General features: G+C 37.8%; 1 protein-coding gene across 4 annotated transcripts in view; it reads left to right on the forward strand.

Moving 5' to 3' along the window:
• Positions 1 to 2,447: 2,447 nt before the first annotated feature.
• The window catches only part of prkceb (protein kinase C, epsilon b), a 134,239-nt gene continuing 113,927 nt past the window's right edge, over positions 2,448 to 22,759 (forward strand). For 2 of the 4 annotated variants that reach the window (XM_017463956.3, XM_017463957.3), the window contains exon 1: positions 2,448 to 3,433. In XM_017463956.3, coding sequence (XP_017319445.2) covers positions 3,086 to 3,433 — 348 coding nt within the window. In that variant the 5' untranslated portion in view covers positions 2,448 to 3,085. Of the gene's footprint in view, positions 3,434 to 13,685; positions 15,054 to 22,759 lie in introns of those variants that run through there. The other 2 variants (XM_047154303.2, XM_047154302.2) reach the window with 2 other exon arrangements.

Below are 22,759 nucleotides of genomic sequence, written 5' to 3' on the forward strand. Positions count from 1 at the left end.
ACTTAAGCACTGATGTTAAGAGTCAGTGGAATCAAGAAAACAGCTATGACAGCATCTAAAACAGAATATAATGACCTTTCATAGAGGTGAAAAAGGATATACAGTAGGAAGATTTGAGGGTGCATTAAAAGCACCACTGAGGACCGTCATTCAAACAATGGAATAAAATTCCAGTGTAATAGTAAATGTTATTTAATTCTATGTCATCTCATGTAGTTACTGTATTATTTTATGTAGCACCATGGTCCTGGAGGAACGTTGTTTCATTTCACTGTGTGCCGTACCAGGTGTACAGTACTGTGCAAAGGTCTTAGGCATATGCAAAGAAATGTTGTAAAGCAAAGATGCCTTAAAAAATAATTAAATTAAATGTTTCTGCATTTAAAAAATGCTATAAAGAGCAGTAAACAGTAATTAATAAAACAAAGGCAATATTTGGTATGACAATCCTTTGCTTTAAAAAAAAAACTAGTCTCAGGTAGAATGAGTGCAGTTTTATAAGGAAATGAGCTGTAAGTTTTATTGAGCATGTTGCAGATCCAGCCACGGTTCTTCTGGAGACTTTGACTGTCACACTCGCTTCTTATTTTTGCAGCAAAACCCAGCAGCCTTCCTTGCATTTTTTTGTTTAAAAGTGTCTCTTATCACTTAATATGCTGCTTTCTTTACTGATATACAAACATTTTTCTGTAACATTTAATTTTGTGCTGAAAAATTAATGTTTGGAAATCTAAAATGTTTTTGTAATGACTTGATCATGTAGAAGTCATACAATAAAAATCTATAACAAAGTTTGTACTAAAAAAAAAATAGGGTGCCTAAAACTTTTGCACAGTACTGTGTATAGTTGAAATGACAATAAAGCCATTTGACTTGAAATGTAAATGGAATAAAGTAAATGGTTATAAAAGTCCACATTTCGGCTATATTCCACTCGGGAGTACTGTTTTGATAAACTCTCTGGCCATTTTGTAAGCTATGTCTCGCATTTAATGTCTTGCTTCTTTCAGAATTTGAAACAAAAGCTTAAATGAAAGGACCTTTGCACCCATCGAGCCAAGCCGTGCAATTGATCGCGATTGGTCGATATCAGTACGACGTCATCAGAGAAGCCGATTGTGATTGGTAAACACGCCCAGGACACGACGCGCATGCGTGTTTTACTTTGAAAACAGCTGTTAGCGGGGAAGCTGCGGTTCAACGTGGTGAGGTTCGAAGTGCACTGACGCGAGGACATGTTTCCTTTTCATGTTTTTAAGAGGTATAAATTAACACTGAAACAGTTCTCAATACGAGACTGTTCTAGAGCACATCTCTTACTTAGGAGAGCACCACCAATAGCGTCGCACATGCAGCCTAAAAGTTACAGTCCATAATGAGAATTCCAGCCACAAGATGGCGCTTTAGGTAAACAGACAGATAACGGGCATGTTTGAGTCAGATTAAAGAAATGTGACAGGAAAAATATACACCCATAAATACAGTTGGGTTTAGAATGCACTCATGACCAATGACTGCTGCAGAAACACCTTAGTAATTCTGCACATGATGTTATGTCGTGTTATGTAGTTAAAATGATGGCATATGATCAAATATGGTGATTCAAGGAGCCATTTCAATGTACAATAGTAATCATTTCCAGTCTTACAGGGACTTCTAAAAAGCTAACTTTGAATAGGTTTTGTCATACCAAGTTAACAAAAAACGTGACAAGCAGTGCCCGAACAAGACATTAAAGAGACCCCAACCCTGCTGGGAAAACCCCCCAATAGAAACCATTACAGAAATTCTAATGGTTTTCACTACAAATACCATTACAAATCATCAGCTAACCATTAAAACCATTATTGGTCCTTAATGGTATCTACTAGACATAACATGCCACCAATAGAAGGCAACAAATTTCCAGTAGAGACCCACAGGGACCATTACAGTTTCAATGAAAACCAATACAATTCCCATTATAACCATTAAAACCATTACTTCTGTTGTTTGTTTGTTTGTTTGTTTTCCAGCAGCGAGGTTACACAACACGGTACTGGATGCCAAATTGTATACAGTTTATCATCATGTTGAACAAGTAAATAGAATAAATAGTTTGGTGTTCAGGTTATCTCCCATCATATAGACTGGGAAACCGCGAAATAAGACGTGTTTACCAGTGCATTCAAATTCACACCATTTTCCACAGCTGCTGAAGACCAGTGCCTCACGCTTTCACACGCTGAGCTGAAGGGTCGAATCCACTTTCACTGGACACATTTCAGCTGGACCGATATGGACACTGTAACATGCCAAACTGACCACGTAGGCATTCATTCATACTAGTAGGGATGACTTTGTATAGCTCTGCTGTGCCGCACTGATTCCCTATGAAAACGATTTGGGCAAACTGACGCGTTTTGCGCATTTCCTGCGCTCTAACGTTCACACGCGCGCGCGCGCGCGCGCACACACACACATACACAGCTGGGAGGAGGGGGGAAGAGGCAGGGCTGCAGGAAACCGAGCACCGATGAACAGCTAAACGGCCCGGGAAGCTGAAGAAGAGCGAACGGAAACGGCACCTATCCTCAGCCTTAAACCATTTCCCTTCATCAGCTGGAAGAGTGTGAAATAAAGCGTTCCCAAATGCCCGGAGGACAAGCTGGACTCCGTCCCGAGCTCCGGCCTGGGGAGGAATAGTAGGAGAGGATTTATACCCCTGAGGAGCTCCAGCTCGGGCATGTTTTTGCTCTCATGCAGAGATCGAGGTGCGGAATCCCCCATGTGAAGATCCTTACGTTTCTTTCCCTTCTTTTGACGCACTGATGATCAGGCTGTTTTTTTTGTTTTGTTTTGTATACATCTCCGTTTCATATCGCATCTGCGTAGAAAACGACAGCAGACAGCTCAAAGAAGTGAAACCCTGCTGTCTGTGCTGCGTGTAGGACTGTCTGTGAGTGCTTCAGTCTTCCTTTTAGCCGGGGAATATTGTGTCTGATTGGTTTATTAGAAGTCGGGATTTTCTACAGCCGCCCTGTTGAATAACTGACAGGGGATTAAAGGTGCGGTCTGAGGAATTAACTGCATTAATCACGCCACCATGGTGGTGTTCAATGGGCTGCTGAAGATAAAGATCATCGAGGCACTGGACCTGAAACCTACAGCCTGGTCTCTGAGGCATGCCGTGGGACCGAAGGCGCAGAGCTTCCTGCTGGACCCGTACATCGCCCTCAATGTGGACGACTCACGTGTGGGTCAGACATCCACAAAGCCGAAGACCAACAGCCCTGCATGGCATGATGAGTTTGTAGCTGAGGTGCATGACGGCCACAAAATTGAGCTCTCTGTGTTTCATGACGCGCCCATCGGCTATGACGACTTTGTGGCCAACTGCACCATCCAGTTCGAGGACCTGCTGCAGAACAGCAACAAACACTTCGAGGATTGGGTATGACTGCCCTTCCTGGCTTCCTTCCACCTTCATATTACATATGCATCATGCCACTCACCCAAAAAATAGTCCTAGCAACTTAGAGGGCTTTTTTTTCTTCTCTTGCATGATGCATGTACCTGCTTTCTTACCCCTAATGCGGGCAGGTTTGCTGTAGCAGCAGAGGGGGGCCTCTGATCAGCGTTCACATAAACTGGTTGCATAGAGACTGTGGGAGAGGGTGCACAGCCTGTCATAAATATTCCCTGCAGCTGCAGAGAGCCATATTACCACCACTGTGCAGTCATGTAGCCTGATAGTAAGCGGCCAGACAGGGCAGGATTGGCGAATTACGCAATCATCTTGAAAGCGAGACAGGCAAGATGTTTGTCTCATTTATATACAGGTGGTCCTGTTCACACTAATGAAGTTAGCAGTTAGACAGAGTTGGAGTAAAAACGATTTGAGTTCTGTTTCTCGTTGTAATGCGGATGCAGTAGTGTCTGTTGCTTTAAACATTCTTGACAGTCCTGCATTAATTAATCTGTAAAATGAACGAGTTAGGTCATTTGAGCAAAGTTATTGAATGCAGCGCTTTGAGCTCTGATTAATCACGGCTTAGTATCATGTAAAATGACATTAATGAATACACATCACATTTGCGAACCACGTTAATATACGGTAAACATTTAGTGAGCCAAATAAACTCAAACAGGCTTCTTATTTGCCAGTGACATATTAGAAGTAAAAAAAAAACGAACAAACAAAAAAAACATAGAGGGCCCATATTTATATAGATCGATACCTGTTGTTTAATGGATAAATCCTATGATCAGGAGTTTATTTTGCATTGATGCACCCACCTAGTCTCTCTGTCCCTCTCTCTCTCTGTCTCTGTCTCTCTCTCTCTCTTTTGAAGGGTAATATGACAGATGCACATTATGTTTTAAGGCATGGTCACACTGTGGGCCTGGAGTTTTTGCATACTTATTCAAGGCAGACAAAGAAGTTTAAATTATTGATGTACTGCCATCAGATACTGATATAAGCAGCTGCTGTACTGTCTTTTCATAACATTTATATTATAAATTGGACAAGCAAAAAGCAAAATTGGACAAGCAAAAAATGGGCAGCTATTGTGTTGGTACAAAGCTAGGAATCTACCAATTACTTCTTTCATTTCTGATATGTTTCCAGTATGAGCATCAGTGTATTGGCCAGTACCTGATGCTGATTCTATACTGACATCTTTGCATGAACTAAGTTGACTCTCTGCATGCTTTTGTTTCTAAGTTTTGTGAACCATCACAGACATGATGGTGGTGTGCTTTAAGACAACATGTGTCCTGTGTTCAAGTGTAAGGTCTTTGTCAGTCAACGTCATCACATGAGTTCATGGCTTAGGCCATGGCTCTTGCCACTATTTAATGGGGCTTATGGGGCCCTCTTATTATTCATAGCCCCATAAAATGTAAAATCTTACACTGTTAACTTTCTTTCCTTTAGCAATCTTTTTATCTAAGCGTGCAAGCTGACAAACAGCAGCACTAGAATCTGCAGACTGTCCTCAGACCCCTCCCCTTAATTTGTGATTGCTTTGTTTTGTACTGACCCAAAGTGCCTAAGCTTTGCAAAATCTTTGCTCAAACTGCTGCCCTACAATCTCTCTCTGCTCCCTGCTGGTGGATGTTTCCATGATATTTACATGGATTTGGTTGTGACAAGTGAAAAGTTTTCCCCTTTGTAAAAGACCTTGTCTGATTGGCTAAACGCAACACAGTGCTTCGCTGTGAACTTCACTAAACTTTTGCCAGAAGTCTGAACTATACGCAAGGTGGAGTTGTATGGATGTCTTATTAGGCAGCTAGGGAGCAGTCATCTGGATAGATATTCTTTAAAGTTAAAGAACAAGCTTAAACATGCTTGTGTTGTGGTCTTTCCTAATACTATAGTGTTGCAGCAGGTTATATCACCCACACATGGAAAATGTACATGTATTGCAAAATAGCATGATATGAAGATAAAGAGAGGGCAAGTCAAAAACACGCCATATTCCTTTTTACCTTTAAAGATCTTTATAGAAAAAATGTTTTCTAAGCAGAGGAGAGAGGAGGTGAAATGAGAGAGAGAACAGGATGAAGAGGCCACAAAGAGAGAGATAAAGCAAAGAAAAAGTATTCAAGACAAGAAAATCAAATCTCTACGAGGGAGCTTGTAAGTATCCTGACGTACTGGCTATCTTTAGTGAAAAAAGCTCCATCAGCTGATTTTAAAGTCACTTTCACCATTTTAATTGTATATGGAGGGGCAGTGCCGTTTCCCAGTTTGAGAAACTACCCTCTGGTGTTTAGGTTTTGGGAAATCAGTTCAAACCTTTTACATTTTTTAACCTAGCAGGTAACATTGCATACTTCCTGTTGGAAAGATATATGGAACAAACACATGCATATACACACATGCACACAAAAAAAAAAAAACCCTTTATGCTTCTTCTGCAAAGATGACTTTGATGTCCTATTCTGACCTTATGCTCAAATGCACATACAAATACAGCAGCACTGAAAAATACAGATGGCCTGTGAAGATATGTGTGTTTAGGTTTGTATCTGGTGGTGTATTGTGGCTGACAGTGCATTAATGTTGAAAAAGAAAAAGAAAAACAGGTAATAAACACTTAGCAAGGTATTTCTAATGATTTTCTAATAGCCTTAAACAATCGTTCCTGTACAACAGGATTGTCCAGAATGTGTGATCACTCCAGTAGTAGTATAGAGCAATTTGAATGAGCTTCTCTGACAACAAATTGTAATTCAAGCAGTTATTGACTGATAGTTAAATTACTGATTGGGTGCTTTCTATCTAACCATCAGAGATTTTTTTTTACTTTGGTCATGTTCGATATATTTGTGTGTGTGTGTGTGTGTGTGTGTGTGTGTGTGTGTGTGTGTGTGTGTAATGGAGAGAGAACTCAGAGTGACCAAATGTATCCAATCTTTTTGCGTTTGGAACAAGTTGTATGTGTTGTAAGGTGTTTGTGGCTGTTTCCTGGGAATTTTCTTACACATTCTTTTCTGAGGAAATTCATATGCATGCAGAAGCGTAGACAAAATCCCTTTTACCTTGCGGATTAAACTTTTCTTTATCTGTTCGCCTCTTGATTTTGTCATTATGGTGTTTTTTTTTAAATTGCTTGCCAGCGGTTGTTGTTCATTGCAGGAGCATTTCTTGACTACTCAATTTTGTGTTAAAACACCGTAACAGGACTCGCTGGAGGTGTGACGTGTGAGATTTGCCGGCTGTGTAAACTTTAGCAGGACCATTTTATTCTGTCTTCTTTCCCAGCTTGTGCATCTCTGTGTTTCTTCTGTCCTCACTCACGCTATAGGCTTCACCTGACAAATGTTCTTCTTAACCCAGATAGAGTACGTTTCATGTGTTTGGCTGGCACAGAGCTTTTAAAACATGTTTTTAAATGATCAGTATGGAAAGTGCCATAGAGAATTGAGATTTATTCTTATCCTAACATTAAGCAGGATTGATAGTCTTACTTAATTTCACCAGGATATCATACATTTTAATGGCACTCTAGCCAAGGCACGGCAAAGGAAGACAAGTTTATCTATGAAACACATTTCAAGGCAAACAAAGTGCGGTACAAACCCGCAAACAAAATCACCCAAGATAATAAAATAGTTTATAAAGTAAGCTGATAAAATGATGATGATAATAATAATAATAATAATAATAATAATAATAATAATAATAATAATTAAACGACAGATAAATTGCAAAATTACACAAGGTAAAAAGGAAAACACACCACTGCATCACCATACACCATACATGTTACAGCTAGGCATAGGACAAAGAGAAAAGCTGGGGTTTTAGATGGACATAAGTGTGCTGAGATTTGGGGAAGACCTGACTGAGAGGGGTGAACTATTCTGCAGTTTTAGGGCTGTAATTCAAGACTAAAATGTGTGTGTACTTGAGCTATATACATGGGAATTACTGTAGGTAACCAACCAAAGGCAACATAGCAACAAAAGCCAATGCCTGCTATAGGTTGTGTGATCTGTCATCTTCATCCTGGTGAACTGTTTAAATTGTGATTTAAAAAAAAAAAACTCTGCAAAGTTAAGAAACCTATGTAAACACTGAGAGGAGCTGATTGTAATTTAGGATCTAAGTATTCTTCTAAGTATTAAGATTTGCTTTCTTCTTCTTCTTCTTCTTCTTCTTCTTCTTCTTCTTCTTCTTCAGTAACATCTTTCTGTACTTATTACAGTATTGCACAATATTGAATAATACACTATACGGCCAAAAGTTTGTGGAACCCTGACCATCACACTTATATGTGCTTGTTCAACATCCCATTTTAGAGGTATTCCCTCCTTTACTGTTATAATAACCTCCGCTCTTCTGGGAAGGCTTTCCAATAGATTTTGGAGCGTGGCTGTGGGGATTTATGTTCATTCAGCCATAAGAGCATTAATGAGGTCAGGCACTGATGTTCAGTGAGGAGGCCTGGGGAACAGTCAGCATTACAATTCATTCGAAAAGTATTCAGTGGGGATGAGGTCAGGGCTCTGTGAAGGCCACTTGAGCTCTTCTACTCCAACCTTGGCAAATCATGTCTTCATGGACCTCATTTTGTGCATAGGGACAGTGAAGGGAAATTGTAATGCTACAACATGTAGAGACATCCTATACAATTGTGTGCTTCCTACATTGTGGCAACAGTTTGGAGAAGAACCACATATGGGTGTGATGGTCAGGTGTCCACATGTAGTTGGAATCATATAGTCTATTTAAGATAAGTATCTGAATAATAAGCCAAGACTTGAATGGATTATACCTGAAGATATTTTTCAATTTATTGGAAGGTTAATACCATAATACCAAACAAGATGTTTGTTTGCAACATAATATTGAAACTGTTTTGCTACTCACCTGAAGTTAGAATTCATATGAGTGGTGGCAGTCTAGCCACCTAGACTCCAGTCATGACTAAGGTTGAACTCTTGGCATTTAATCCAAACTACTTTTCATTGAAAGCAGGAGAATTCCTCCAGGAAAGACACAAATCTATTAGAATGAGTGTAAATCGATGAAGAGTTGCTGTCAGACACTTGAAACTCAGTGGGTGACTTGGTCAGGTAGTAAGAGTTGCTGTTTGCCAAGACTTCCTGTAAAACAAGGTTGAGGTGAGGATTAAAGAAAAGTGGAAAGAAGGCCAGGTATCTTCTTTAAGGCATGTTGGATGCCAAATGTTCTTAGCAAACTGAGCAAGAGCAGATAACACAAGTCCAAAAATGTATGGCACATGCCTACACTTGCTGCCTCCTCCACACTGCTGACTCAGGATTTAATGTCTCTCATTTGAGTTGAGTGTTTATGAGAAGGAGAGTTTGAGTGGATTCCCATTCATATGCCTTTCACTTTACAAGCCATTACATGCATCTTAGTGTGTTGCCAGTTTTCAAGGAGTAGTTTCGACTGAAACCTTTCCCAGACATCTTGTGTGTAGTCTTGCATTCCTTGCTGTCTGTCTGTAATACAGTAGGTATGTGTGTGTGTTGGTGATTTAAAGTAGTAGTAAACATAAACATAAAGAAGTAAACATCTCCTTGCATTCTTTAATAATATTGTTTTGTTCTTACGTTCCCGAAGTTAGCCTCCAAACTAGGTTCAAACAGAGTAATATTCAGTATCAGTGTCTGATAGATTCCTCTTTGTCTTTGTGTCATTGTGTAAGTCTGTAAACTGATTATTGCAACTGTAAAAATTCCTTCTCTCACTGTGCTTAATTCAGAGGCAGGTAAAAGGAGAGATATGTGTGCTGTATGCATGTGCTTTTGTCATGTGTTAATCCTGAAACCATTATGTAAACACTGGGAACCGTTGACTATGTAGAAGTACTGGATTGAAGTCTCAACATGTAGTGTGGGTGACTTAAGGAACATGGAATACAAACACTCAGCACAGCGGGTGAAACCTAGATGAAGACACAAATGAATGTTAACAATTAACAGACTGTTAACTCTTAACTGGAGAAAAATAAACAACTGTTCTGCTCATTCTCAATTAGACCATTTTATGTTCATAAGCCCAGTATCCCAATCATGTTTTAGTAAAAACTTCACATAAACACAGACCTTCTCTGAAAAACACATGTAAATGACCTCCACAAGCCCATATTTTCTCTTTCCACTTGCAAGAACTTGCCTTTTTTCTTAATTAATTTCAGTTTTCCCCTGTTTTTTCCCCCAGTTACTTCTTAAGATTGTGACACTGGTCAGTTGTTCTGATCCTGCTATTCCTCTCCTTCTTACCCTCTCATCCTACAGTTTCAGTTTGCATTAAACCTTATTGGCAATGACTCATCATGATGTTCATCTTCAATGATCATGATGGTAACTGTACACAGGGTGCAAATTCCATTCTCATCCTCATTATCATCATCATCATCATCATCAAAAAAAAAAAAAAAAAATTGTACAAATATGAATCGTACCAATATGCACCCGGAAACACTGGGAAAAACTGGGGAAAAACCCAGAGGTGGAAATGCCAGGAATTTCATCATATCATAATTAAACTCTGTAAATGCATCATGCAATATATCCTTTGTTTGTGGTGTGAGCTTTATATCTGAGCATTTACCCATGACTGCATGTAAGTAAAACACCTCTCACTGGTGTTTTATTGGTTGTGTTCCACAAGATCCTAGTACTGATGCATACCTCTATCCTCAACTAGATTTGAACAAACTATTTGTATCTGTTTAGAACACATTATCGTTTCATTCTGAGTAAAGTATTCATGTTTGGTTGCAGCACTAATTGGTTAATATTTCCATTCCTTTACTGATTTGTTCAGTTGGCTTTTGTGTTGAGAGTAGTTTGTAATGCTTACATATAGTTCAACAGTGGAATCATTTCATTAACTTATTCATTCACAGGCGACATGGTGGTGCAGCAGGTAGCGTTGCCCTTTCACAGCTAAAGGGTCCCTGTTTCAGACTTGAGCTTAGGTTACTGTCTGAGTGGAGTTTTACATATTCTTTCAGTGATTAAATGGGTTTCCTCTGGGTTAGTGGGTTTCGTCCGAGCTCCCAAAAACATGACAGGAGGTGGACTGGCGAAGCTAAATTGCTCATAGGTGTGAATATGGAAAAAAAAGAAAGAAAAAAAAGTAATCCAACATTCATAAACCAGGTGGGAAAAAATAAGTATACCCCATAATTCAGTAACATGTAGAACCACAATTAGCAACAATAACATCAAGTAAACATTTTCTGTATTAGTTTATCAGTCCCTCATTTTGACAATTTACAACATTGACACTTTACAAAATTGCTTCAGTTCATTGATGTTTGATGGCATTCATTTATGCACAGCTCTCTTAAGATCCCACCACCACATCTCACTGGGGTTGAGGTCTGGACTTTGACTTGGCCATTCCAACACCTTGATTTTTTTTCCTTTGATAGATAGTATGAGATGTTTATGGTGTTTGATTTTTTTTCCAAACATGGTGCTGTGCATGATGACCAAACATTTCCACCTTGGTTTTATCTGTCCAAAGGATATTCTTCCAGAACTTTTGTGATTTGTTCAGACAAACCTATGTTGTGCTGCCACATTCTTTTTTTTGGAGAGAAGGGGCTTCTTCCTAGTCACCTTTCCATGAAAGCCATACTTGTTCAGTCTTTTTTTGATTATGCTGTCATGAACATAAACATTTAATGTGCTTACAGAGGCCTGTAGGTCACATCGAGTCGCTCTTGGATTTTTCTTTATATCGCTGAGCATTAAACAGTCTGGGACCTTGGATTGATTGGGAACTGCCTTGAAGGCTCTCCATTTGTAAACAATTGTTCTTACTGTAGAATGGTGAATTTCAAATTGCTTGGAAATGGCAATATAACCCTTCCCAGATTGATAAGCAGCAACAGTTGTTTCTATGAAGTCATGGCTGATGTCCTTTCTTCTTGGCATGATGTAGACACACACATGAGTGCTCCAGAACACCAAACCTTCCTTGGATAGCATTAGGACTGCAATTGCTATGAACAGTTTTGCAGTCAAGTCTCCATCATTGAACAGTTAATTTCAACAAATAGACTTCAAGTTAAGACTGAATTCAGAAATGAGATAAAATGAGATAAGTTGCACAGAAGCTCGTACATTCTGGAATACACAATTGCAATTTTTGTCTACATAGTATAAAGTTATAAAAGTGAAATTATCCAGTGTCACCCAATTGAGGACCCCTTTAGTTGAGTTCCCTTTGGATTCGGACACGATTTCCCCTTACACTGAGTGCTGGAGCACGCTGCACGCTCTGAAGAGCAAGCACACGCTTATGGGTTTTCAGTGACATTGACTTTGTCAACTTACGACAAGTGTGTTTTATTGTGACTTCTGTCCTGTCTCCTCTGTATGGTCATTGGTGGCTTCCCGTATGTGTCACTAGTCTCAGCTGTTTTGTATTTCACCCCTGATTATGTTTAGTACTTAAACCCCGCGTGTCTCTTTGTTCGTTGCGAAATATTATGTGAGATTTCAGTATACCAAACATTTTTTCCTCGTTTCATGTGTTATACTTTTGATCTTGTTCTCGCTCTGTTTATGCCTGTTTTGCGATCGCCTGACCCATTGTCTGTTTTTGACCACGCTATTGTTTTGGATTTGTCTGCCTATCTCTATATTACGTGCTTACATGGCAGTTTCTGGTTCCTCTCAATGTTTCTTCCAAAGTTATAGGCTGTATTATATGCATGTGCATGTATTATATATAAAATACAAATAAAAATAATACAATAAAATGGATTTGAAAATGCCAGACCTTCTGCTTTTATAGAGTTAGTCACACGTCTTGATGATAAACTAACCTCGTGCATTTCATTAACACCTGGTTGCTAATTGCTCTCTTAATGATTGGGGAAGTAGGAAGGGTGTACTTATTTTTTCCCCACCTGTTTTCTGAATATTGGTTAACATTTTGGGGAAAAATAACTACATATTTAAATCTGTTGTGTGTTTTTTTTAGGTTATTTGTTTGTTTATAGAAGTTGCTAAGGACCACAAAATTGTTATTTAGGCCCTGATAAATAAAAACATAGAAGTAAAGGAGGGTGTACGTTCTTTTTTCCCCCATGACTGTATATGATACTTTATATGACACTATATGAGGAATTACAACTGGATGAATGACTCTGGATTTGATTTCAGTTCAATGTTGTGTGCTGTATATTTGTTGTATGTTCAGGCTGAGTTTATCATGCACTGATTGCGTTTGTGTGTGTGTGTGTGTGTGTGTGTTGATGTGTGGATTGTATATTTACTGTATGGCATTACTCTGATGGAGTGCTGTGGGTGGAGTAAATTTGAGCGGGAGGCATTGTGATGGCGTCACTGTGGGTGCTTCACCCTGAGGCTGTGACGCAAGTTAACTTGCAAGGCAGAAACAATAGAGCTGACATCTGAGCATGGAATAGAAGTCTGACAAAGCCTCTCTCACTGCCAGTCTAAACTCACCCACCCAGACACTGACCTTGCTTGGCACCTAAAGCCACCTCTCTGACTCTGTCCCTGTACAGAGAGAACAACAGATTTATGACACTTCTGCCGATATTGGTCTAGATCCTTATCTCAAGACTTAAAGAGATAGATCTGAATTTATATTGTACATTGAGACGTTATAGGATTGTACACATGATATAGATCCTGTACATTATAGGATTGTACACATGATATACATTACTGTACAAAAGTTTTAGGCACCCTATTTTTTTTAGTACAAACTGTGTTATAGATTTTGATTTTATGACTTCTACATTATAAAAATTAGCAAAAATTTTGATTTTAGGTTCCCAAACATTAGTTTTCCAGCACAAAATTAAATGTTACCGAAAAATGTTTTGTATGTCATTAAAGAAAGCAGCACATTTTTTCAGAAAAAAAAACACAATGAAGGCTGCTGGGTTTTGCTGCAAATGTAAGAAGCAAGTGCGACAGTCAAAGTCTCCAGAAGATGGTTCTGCAACATGGTGAATAAATCTTACAGCTCATTTCCTTATAAAACTGCACCAATTCTACCTGAGACTTTTTTTTAAAGCAAAGGTCTTCACACCAAAGATTGCCTTTGTTTCATTTATTCCTGTTTACTGCTCTTTACGGGATTTTTTTTTTTAATGGAGAAACATTTAATTTCACTATTTTTAAAGGCATCTTTGCTTTAAGCATTTCTTTGTATGTGCCTAAAACATTTGCACAGTACTGTATATATTTCACTTGTACACATTTACTATATGTTGTTGCTCCTGTAGTGATGTGATGTTAATTTGCTGCTACATCTTGTCTACCATTTGACGACAATGGCCATCAAGCCATAAGACAGTTCAGGTGTGTGTGTGTGCACATCCATTCACTGTCATGCTGATATTTGTAGCCTCAAAACATTCTGCTGTTGACAGACAAGCCCGATATAAAACTTCAAGCACGATAAGAGTCCCTCTTAGCCTGACCTGCTTTCCCAGTGGGGCTGTGTTGAGGAGTGGATAGTGGTGTCCTCCTGCTGGCCTGAAGGAAGCGAGGGCCAAGGGGTTGCTGTGGCCTGCGCTAAAAATACCAGCACTATGTTTGAGTCACACGGTAGCCTCGGCTTCCTGTTTTCAGTCTCCCACGTTTACTTCCCAGAGAGATAGCTCGCCATCCAGAGAGGAGGGAAAAGATTTGTGATGTTTGCATTGATATTGAGGAATAAATGCTTATTCATCAGTGTTGCTTACCTCCAAAGTTGGGTGGAGTACAGTGAGACAGATGATGAAGTGGTTAAAATTGCTGATCTGTGATCCTGTGTTGTAGCATATTCTACAGAATTCATCGTTTTATAGGACTAGCTAAGGAATCATACCATTTCTCTCTCTGTCTTAGTGGGATTTTAGGGTAATTAGCTAAATGTCTTCAATCTGAAATGCTTATGAGCAAGAGGTCATGCTTCTGCTCCCAGGCTAAGCCCCTCTTCCTCACACAGCGTCCCAAGATGGAACTGAAATAAGACTGAGTCGTTCATTCTGAGCCACTACAATCCTTTAATGATGGTCATTCTATTCTTATGCCGTTCATCTCCATAATTACTTTTTTGTATCAACTCCATTTCACAAATTAGTCCTTGTTTATTCCTTTTAATGATAAGAGGTGAATACTCTTGCACTCAGAATGAATCCCATTTATGTGATTCATTTGGACAAGTGCCACTTACAACAAAATCTACAAACAGGTGATGAAAAGAAATCCCAGAAGTATGTTAGGTAGTAGTAACGCATGAAGCCTTTGGGTTGTTGACCTTTTCAGCTCCTAGTAGACACAAGTCACATCATGTTCACTGTGTTTGTGAGCACCGTGAGCTACACAGGCAGCCAATTTTCTTGACATGGATTACAAGGCGTAATCCAGTCTTCCCAGAATTGACTGTCTATTGTAATCTATTTGCGTGGTATTCATGTGTAATGCTAAACCTGAATTAATATTTTTCGCATATTTGTTTTGTTGGTGTTTTGCTGGTTAATATACAGATAAGGTCTCATTGGGAAGCTGTGGCTCCCTGTTCAAGTCACAACATGAAGCAGGTACAGTAAACAGGCTCTGGTGTGTTGTAAATAATTCTTTTTAAGGCACTTGAAGAACATGCTGTGGATATTATATTCCTTCTTTGTCTTCGTCTTCTTCTTCTTCCCCCCTCTCTCTCTCTCTCTCTCTCTCTCTCTGTGTATGTGTTTTTGACTCACTTGGTTTTTCACAGTTGCACACAGCTATGCAGAACCGCTCCGTAACACTAGTGCAATGCGGTGAGAGGGAGCAAGAAGGCATGTTTTGTCAAGTTCATCGAAACGAAAGCATGCAGGGAATTGTAATGTAGATAATTCTCATTTACAGGCTTTTTTTTTCTGATTTCTGTAAAGTACGTTAATACAACAACTGCTTTGAGATCTATGTACAGTAGTAGATTTAAATGTATTCATACACAACTTCATTCATTGAATTTCTAGCAGCTTCCACAAGTTAAACAACATCCAATTATCACCTGTGTTTAAATCTGTACATCACCTGCAATATGAGGAAATAAAGTATATGTGCAGACTGTAACAAAGAGATTAGAGTTGGCACGACTAATAATTTTTACTAGTCCACCAGTAATAAAATAATTGTTGACTAGTTGTCTTTTCCATAGTTAAAGCAAAATAAATAAATAAATAAATTCCGGACATTTTTATTTTTGACTCTCCTAAAACCACACTTCCATTAATAGCCATACACAGGCTGTAAAATGACAGTTCCATCTTCAGAGCTTTTTTTTTTATATTACTCTGTTAACAATGAAAGTAAATGAATTGGTGTAATAAATGTACAATATAATAAATCTGTGTCTCCTATCACACTATTTAAGGACATACAGTATGAGTTCTTAAAATGAACTCTCTTGTTGGCTCAGCTGAAATCGCTGACTCTGAAACTGAGGGTTTAATGATGGATGGAGGTTGTGATGTCTACAGCAGCATCTGGGAGGTTTTCCCACTATGTTTGTCTCTGGCCTCAGCAGCATCCAAAAATGCGACTGGATTGTCTTCTTTGAACTGGCTTGCACCACTGATTTTACTCTATCTGATCTGACTGCCTCTCACACACACCTCCAGTTCATGCAAAGTGTTAGTGGTTCATTAAAGGGAAAAAATATTAAATACTTTTCCCAGTGTAGACTTTTGCAATTGATTGTAGAATTGGGTTCATCTAGTCTGAAATATTTTTACACTAACAAAGTATATTTAGCCTGCTTTCTAGATGCCTCCCCACGGTGGTGACTTATGAATGTATTAACTAGTCAACTATTTATTTTTTATTTTACCTTTATTTACCAGGAAGTCCGATTGAGATCGAATGATCTCTTCAAAAGAGAGACCTGACCAAGATGGCAGCCATGCAAACTCACAATAAAAAAAAACACAACATGCTTTTAAACACCAAAACATTTTACCAAAAACAATTACATGTCTCCTTCACCACATTCATTATGATTGCCTTAAATTCATCAATAGATATAAGTGTATTCAGATTTAAATATTTTTGCAATTTATTCCATGTCCAAGGTGCATAATAAGAAATAGCAGTTTCCCAGATCTGTCTGAACCCGGGGTACATTAAAAAGAAAACACTTGGAGGAACGCAACTGATAACTACCCGAGCTATTACAAAGAAGGTTAAAAAGGTAGGGTGGAAGTTCACCATGTGTAACTTTAAAGATAAAGATATTCCAATGCTGTTTTCTACGTGCAGTCAATGATGCCCAACCCACTAAATCATAAAGACTGCAATGATGAGTAAGAGATTTTACATTTGCAATAAAATGCAGAGATGCATGGTACACTGAATCAATACAAGGCTCTGTAAAATAGAGGTAGCTGCCTGCATATACAATATATCACCGTAATCAATCATAGGCAAAAAAAAAAAAGTAACTTCCACAAGTTTCTTCCTGGCATTTAAAGTAAAACAAGTTTTATTTCTAAAATAAAAGCCAATCTTTATTTTGAGCTCACTAACTAAATTAGCAATATATAATTTAAATGAAAGCTTATCATCTATCCATACTCCCAAGTACTTGTATGAGGACACCCTTTCAATGGATTTACCATTGGACATGAAAATGCTAGCATCATCAAGCGTGAATGAGCATTTGAAAAAACCATAAACTTTGTTTTCTGTGCATTCAAAATCAATTTTAAACTTGACAGAGCAGTTTGCAATGAAGTAAATGCAATCTGAAGCTCCTGCACTGCTTGTACTATGAAGGGAGCATATGTATAAATAACAGCGTCATCTACATGCAGGTGTAATACCGATACAAAATTTCTCAGCCGATACCAATAACCGATTATATCCAAGTGATATCGGCCGATGCCGATACCGCCTTTTATACCTTCTTTTAAATTAATAATAATTAATTCCACAATTCTAAAAGAAATGCAAATAAAATCTTTATTCTTTCCATTTCAGCAAGTTGTTTCCAGTAACTAGTCTCAAACAGAAAACACATTACTCAAATTAACACATGAATTAAATTCTGAAGAATAAAAGTAAGATTTCTTAGCTTATTGAATGTTATTAATTCATATTAACATTGAATGAATTCTAAAAAAACAAACAAAAAAAACTTCCTGTTAGACACACATTCACTCACCACAAACAAAAGCATTTCTACTTCATCACTGAACATCAAATTGGCAATATACAGTATCTCACAAAAGTGACTACACCCCTCACATTTTTGTAAATATTTGATTATATCTTTTCATGTGACAACACTGAAGAAATGACACTTTGCTACAATGTAAAGTAGTGAGTGTACAGCTTGTGTAACAGTGTAAATTTGCTGTCCCCTCAAAATAACTCAACACACAGCCATTAATGTCTAAACCGGTGGCAACAAAAGTGAGTACACCCCTAAGTGAAAATGTCCAAATTGGGCCCAATTAGCCATTTTTCCTCCCCGGTGTCATGTGACTTGTTAGTGTTACAAGGTCTCAGGTGTGAATGGGGAGCAGGTGTGTTAAATTTTTTGTCATCGCTCTCATACTCCCTCATACTGGTCACTGGAAGTTCAACAAAAAAAAATATTATTACCATATAAAAACTGTTTTAAATGTAAAATTTACCTGAGACTCAAGAATCTTAGCTAGTATTGAAAGTTTGGAAATAGGACGATAATTGTTCAACTCCGAAGGATCTCCACTTTTTAATAAAGGAAGAACATAAGCAGTTTTCCACATTTTTTCCACATTGGGTATAGAGTTAGAAATAAGACTCAAATTAAAAATGTAAGTAATTTGCTCAGCCATAATGTCTGCTGCTAGCATTGGAAGATAAGGATCCAAATTGTCTGGGCCTGCAGACTTTTTGAGGTCAATATCTTCCAGAGCTTTATAAACTTGAGCAACTGAAATTAGGTTTAAAATCATACAAATTCAGATTTCCTTCACTTCCAGTAAGTAAAGAACATGGTACAGATATATCTACATTTGAGATATCAAACACAGACCCAGCACAGATAAAATGTTTGTTAAACTGATTGATCATAAAAGCCTTGTCCTTTATTTGATGTGTTCAGGGACGCTAACCCCATGTCTGCCTGAGAAGGATTTAATTAATTTCCACAATTTCGAAGGGTTTTTTAGGTTTTCTGTAACTGACTTAAGATAAAACTCTGATTTAGACTTTATAATTATAGTACACTTATTCCTTAAAGTTCTCAATGTAGGCCAATCAGTGGAAGAGCTTGGGCCCATGACTTATTTCCTAGATGAATTAGGTTTGACACACTGCCTGAAAACCAAGGATTGTCCCTACCATTAATCCTAAACTTCTTAATGGGAACATGCTTATGTGAGATAGACTGGTTCAACATCCTGAATCAAGGTAACTCTTCCAAGATAACTATTGCGCAAATCATGCAAGAAAGCCTGCTCTTCAAAGGTTTTAAAAGATATTTTAAAAAGGAAACAAGACTTTATCTTAGGAATTTTTGTATTCCTAATGCAAGCAGTTACACAACGATCACTAAAGTCATTACAAAATATGCCAGTTGAAGTATATTTATGAGATGGGTTTGTTATAATTAAATCAGGCAAAGCAGATTTATTTTGTACTGAGGTTTGGCCTTGCTGGTGCATTTATGAGTTGTACAAAATGTAAGGAATCACACAGTTCTTTAAAACAATCTGAGGATCCTGAAAGCTAATCCCAATTTAAGTCACCCATGAGGATAAACTCAGAATCATTCAATTCATGTAAAATATCTGAAATAGATTTAAAAGCATCCTTTGAAGCAGACGGTGGTCTGTAACAACCAAGAACAGTGATATAGCAATCCTTTGATACACCCACTTTTAACTGCCAACACCTCAAACTGTTTAGCTTTAGTAATTAACAACGTAACAGAACTAATAAATTTGGTTTTAACATATATGCCAACCCCACCTCCTTTAACAACAGGATCAGTTATAAACTTTGTAGCCATTGATAAAAATCAAGTCATCAGTTACAGATTTCTTAAGCCAGGTTTCAGATAGAACCATTATATCAGCATCTGTGGTATTTACCCAGATCTTGATCATATCCGTCTTTGGGACAAGACTTCTAACATTTAAATGTATAAAACCAAGTCCTGTTCTACTTTTAAACTCTGACTCGGTAGGTAAACGTTGCATAGAGGTGGCAGGCCCAGGATTGGGCTGAACATTTCCAGACAACATTAATAAAAGCAGGATCATACGTCGCAATTTTGATTTGACAAAACATGATTTATCAGAGCTACAAACTGTGAGAACGAGTTCTTTGTAAAATAGTATTTTACCAACATTTGACTCAGGCTCTCATTGACTTGCACTTGACTGTGGTATATCTTCAACTGATAAAGTGGACTGGCCGACTGATGATATGACTCAATATCTATCAGAGAAGTTGAAAAATGGCAAAAAAAAAAGTTAAAATCATTCTCCCTGTTCCACCCATTTAGTTTATTTAGTCCCGAGTTACACTGGAAAAGCATTAAGAATATAAAAAGATACATAATATCCAGTTTGCAGTGCAGGTATCCCAAACTGAAACAGCGAAAATAGCCAAATCTGTAGACCAGGAGACACACAATCACTCAAAAAGAAGAAGGTCCATCTAAAAGGATCCATAAGATGCTGCCCCAGCCCTCACGGTACCACATTCCAGCAGGTGGATTTCAAAAAACATCTAGGCCTCAAGCAGTCGAAATTTACAGTACTAAAGCCCTGTGGTAATCCAATAACATCCAATAAAAATAAAACATCAAAAGATCCTGAACTAGAAGAAAAATGTTGTCCTTAATGAATACCATCTTTTCAAGCCCAAATTAGATTAAAAAAAAATAAAAAATCAGACCTCAGATACAACACAGATACAATGAGTTAACTTGGCTGCCATCTTGGATTCTAATTGGAACTGCTTACTACTCAGAAAAAGATGCGTCTATGAAACTAGTCTATGAATCCCCCAAAAAGTTAAAGGAGATTTTATTAGGGCAGACCTGCGTCTCACTGTACAATCATTGGCACACATACAAAAAGACAAGCCCATAATAGCAAAATATTAAGCTTAATGATTTTAACGACAAATCATTGGTCAGGAAATGACCAAAAATTAAACACATAGATAAAGTAATGTAGTATGGGATAGCTTTTCCCTTTGATTTCTTTAAACGTTTAAGCCTTGTGGGTAAACCTGCAGACAGCTATTTATTTATTTATTTATTTTAGATTTTACTTTTATTTACTTTATTTTCTTTTATTTCTACATTTGAATTTTACATTAAACATTTTAATCATTGCCATGATTTTAGTACATTTGTGTACAAGAAGAATGTCCCTGTTTCTAGCTTTTCCCTAAACAGTTCACTGCAGCAAAAGTAAACGAGCAAATGGTGGCACATGAGGTCTCAGGAGTGCATTTATTTAATTCTTGCTAATTTTCTGACCAATGATTTGTTGATAAGACCATTCAAAGCTTAATGTTTTGCCATTTGGGGTTTGGCCCATATTTTTTTTCTTTGCACAGGAGTGTATACAATTGTGTTCATAAATTTACATACCCCTTGCAGAATCTGCAAAATGTTAATAATTTAACACAAGAGGGACCATTAAAATTGCATTTCATATGCTATTTCACTGATGTTTAAATATGGTCCACAAGACACAATTCTAACGAATTTGTACAAATTAACCAGTTCAAACGTTTATTGTTTCATCTTCTGGGAAACATATAAATTTCTTATGTAGATTCTGCAGGGCAGTACTAAATGAAAAAAAAAAAAAGATCTTTAAACAAAATAATAACGGTTAACACTGATCATCCTGTTAAAAAGTTTACACCTTAATGTTTCGTGTTGCCTTCATGAGCATTAGTGAATGTTTGCACTATAAGTAATAGTTGTGTACGAGCCACTTGGTTGTCCTCAGTGTGAAAAGATAGATCTCAACATCATATAGTCACTGTTGGAAAGGGCTCAAATATGTAGAAGATGCTGGAAAAGTAAGGAATGTGCAGGACCTGGAGGATTTTTCTGAAGAACAGTGGGCAACTGCTCAGGACTAACAAGGGGCTCATGAACAACTATCACAAAACATAAAAATAGTTATTGATCATCCAGGTAACAACACAGTATTGAGATCCAAGCGTATGTAAACTTTTGAACTGGTTAATTTCTGCAAATTCAGTTATTATTGTGTCTTGTGAACTATATGTAAACCTCTGTTATGTGAACTAGCTTATTCAGGGCAGGACTAAATAAAAAACAAAATGCACTTTTGCAAGGGTACGTAAATTTATGAGCACACCTGTACTTCAGTTGGCTTCCAGTTGTATCTGGCCCCTAACAATAATAGTTGATTAGTGAAAGATTTATTTTCTCTAACACTTTCCATCCGTTTCATGTTGTAAGTGATATAAACCCACCTTTTCCTACCTGCGTTTGAGTTTTCCTCTTATAAGGCTAGGCTTTAATGCTGCTTGAATGTGTTGTACTCATGTTACTTTTTTCACTCAGTCTTGTCTTGATCCCTTCAGTAGCCCAAAGATGACTTGTCTGCCTCACAGTGCTTTTATTCTCAGTTACTTTTAAATTGAGATACTTGGGTACCGTGTAGTATTTTTTAGATATATTGTTATGGATCGAAAGGTCCATGAATAAAACCCTTAAATGTAGTTTAGGTTCCTGTTAAAATAAAAGTGAATGAAAGAACAAAAAGTGTTATTAGCAGCTATTTTGCAAACAGTTAGTACGTTTACATGGACAACAATATTCCGATATTAACCCAATTAAGACAATACTCTGATTAAGAAACTACCATGTAAACAGTAATTATTGATGACCTTAATCCGGCTAAAGTTACACTCGAAGTAAACAAAGCGAATTAAGACATGTGGAGTATTCTTGTTTTAGTCACATTATTGAAGCGCATTACAGACATGTAAACACCTTAATCACACTATTAACTTCGTGTGGGAGACACATACACACACAGCAGCGGTCAACCGTTGGAGAGCACGGCTGTGTCCAAAACTGCATACTTACCTACTGTATAGTAGGTGAAATACATGTATCACGGCTACTATATAGTAGGTAAGTACGCGGTTTGGGAGGCAGCGCACAGCTTCAAGCAGTTGTCTATTAGCACGTATAGTATGACAAATAATTAACTGCACTTGAAGTGTTCGTAAAATTAAAAATGAAACACCCAAAACTGTATACGGTACC

Source organism: Ictalurus punctatus, chromosome 3 (genome assembly GCF_001660625.3).
Source record: "Ictalurus punctatus breed USDA103 chromosome 3, Coco_2.0, whole genome shotgun sequence".
Taxonomy (NCBI): domain Eukaryota; kingdom Metazoa; phylum Chordata; class Actinopteri; order Siluriformes; family Ictaluridae; genus Ictalurus; species Ictalurus punctatus.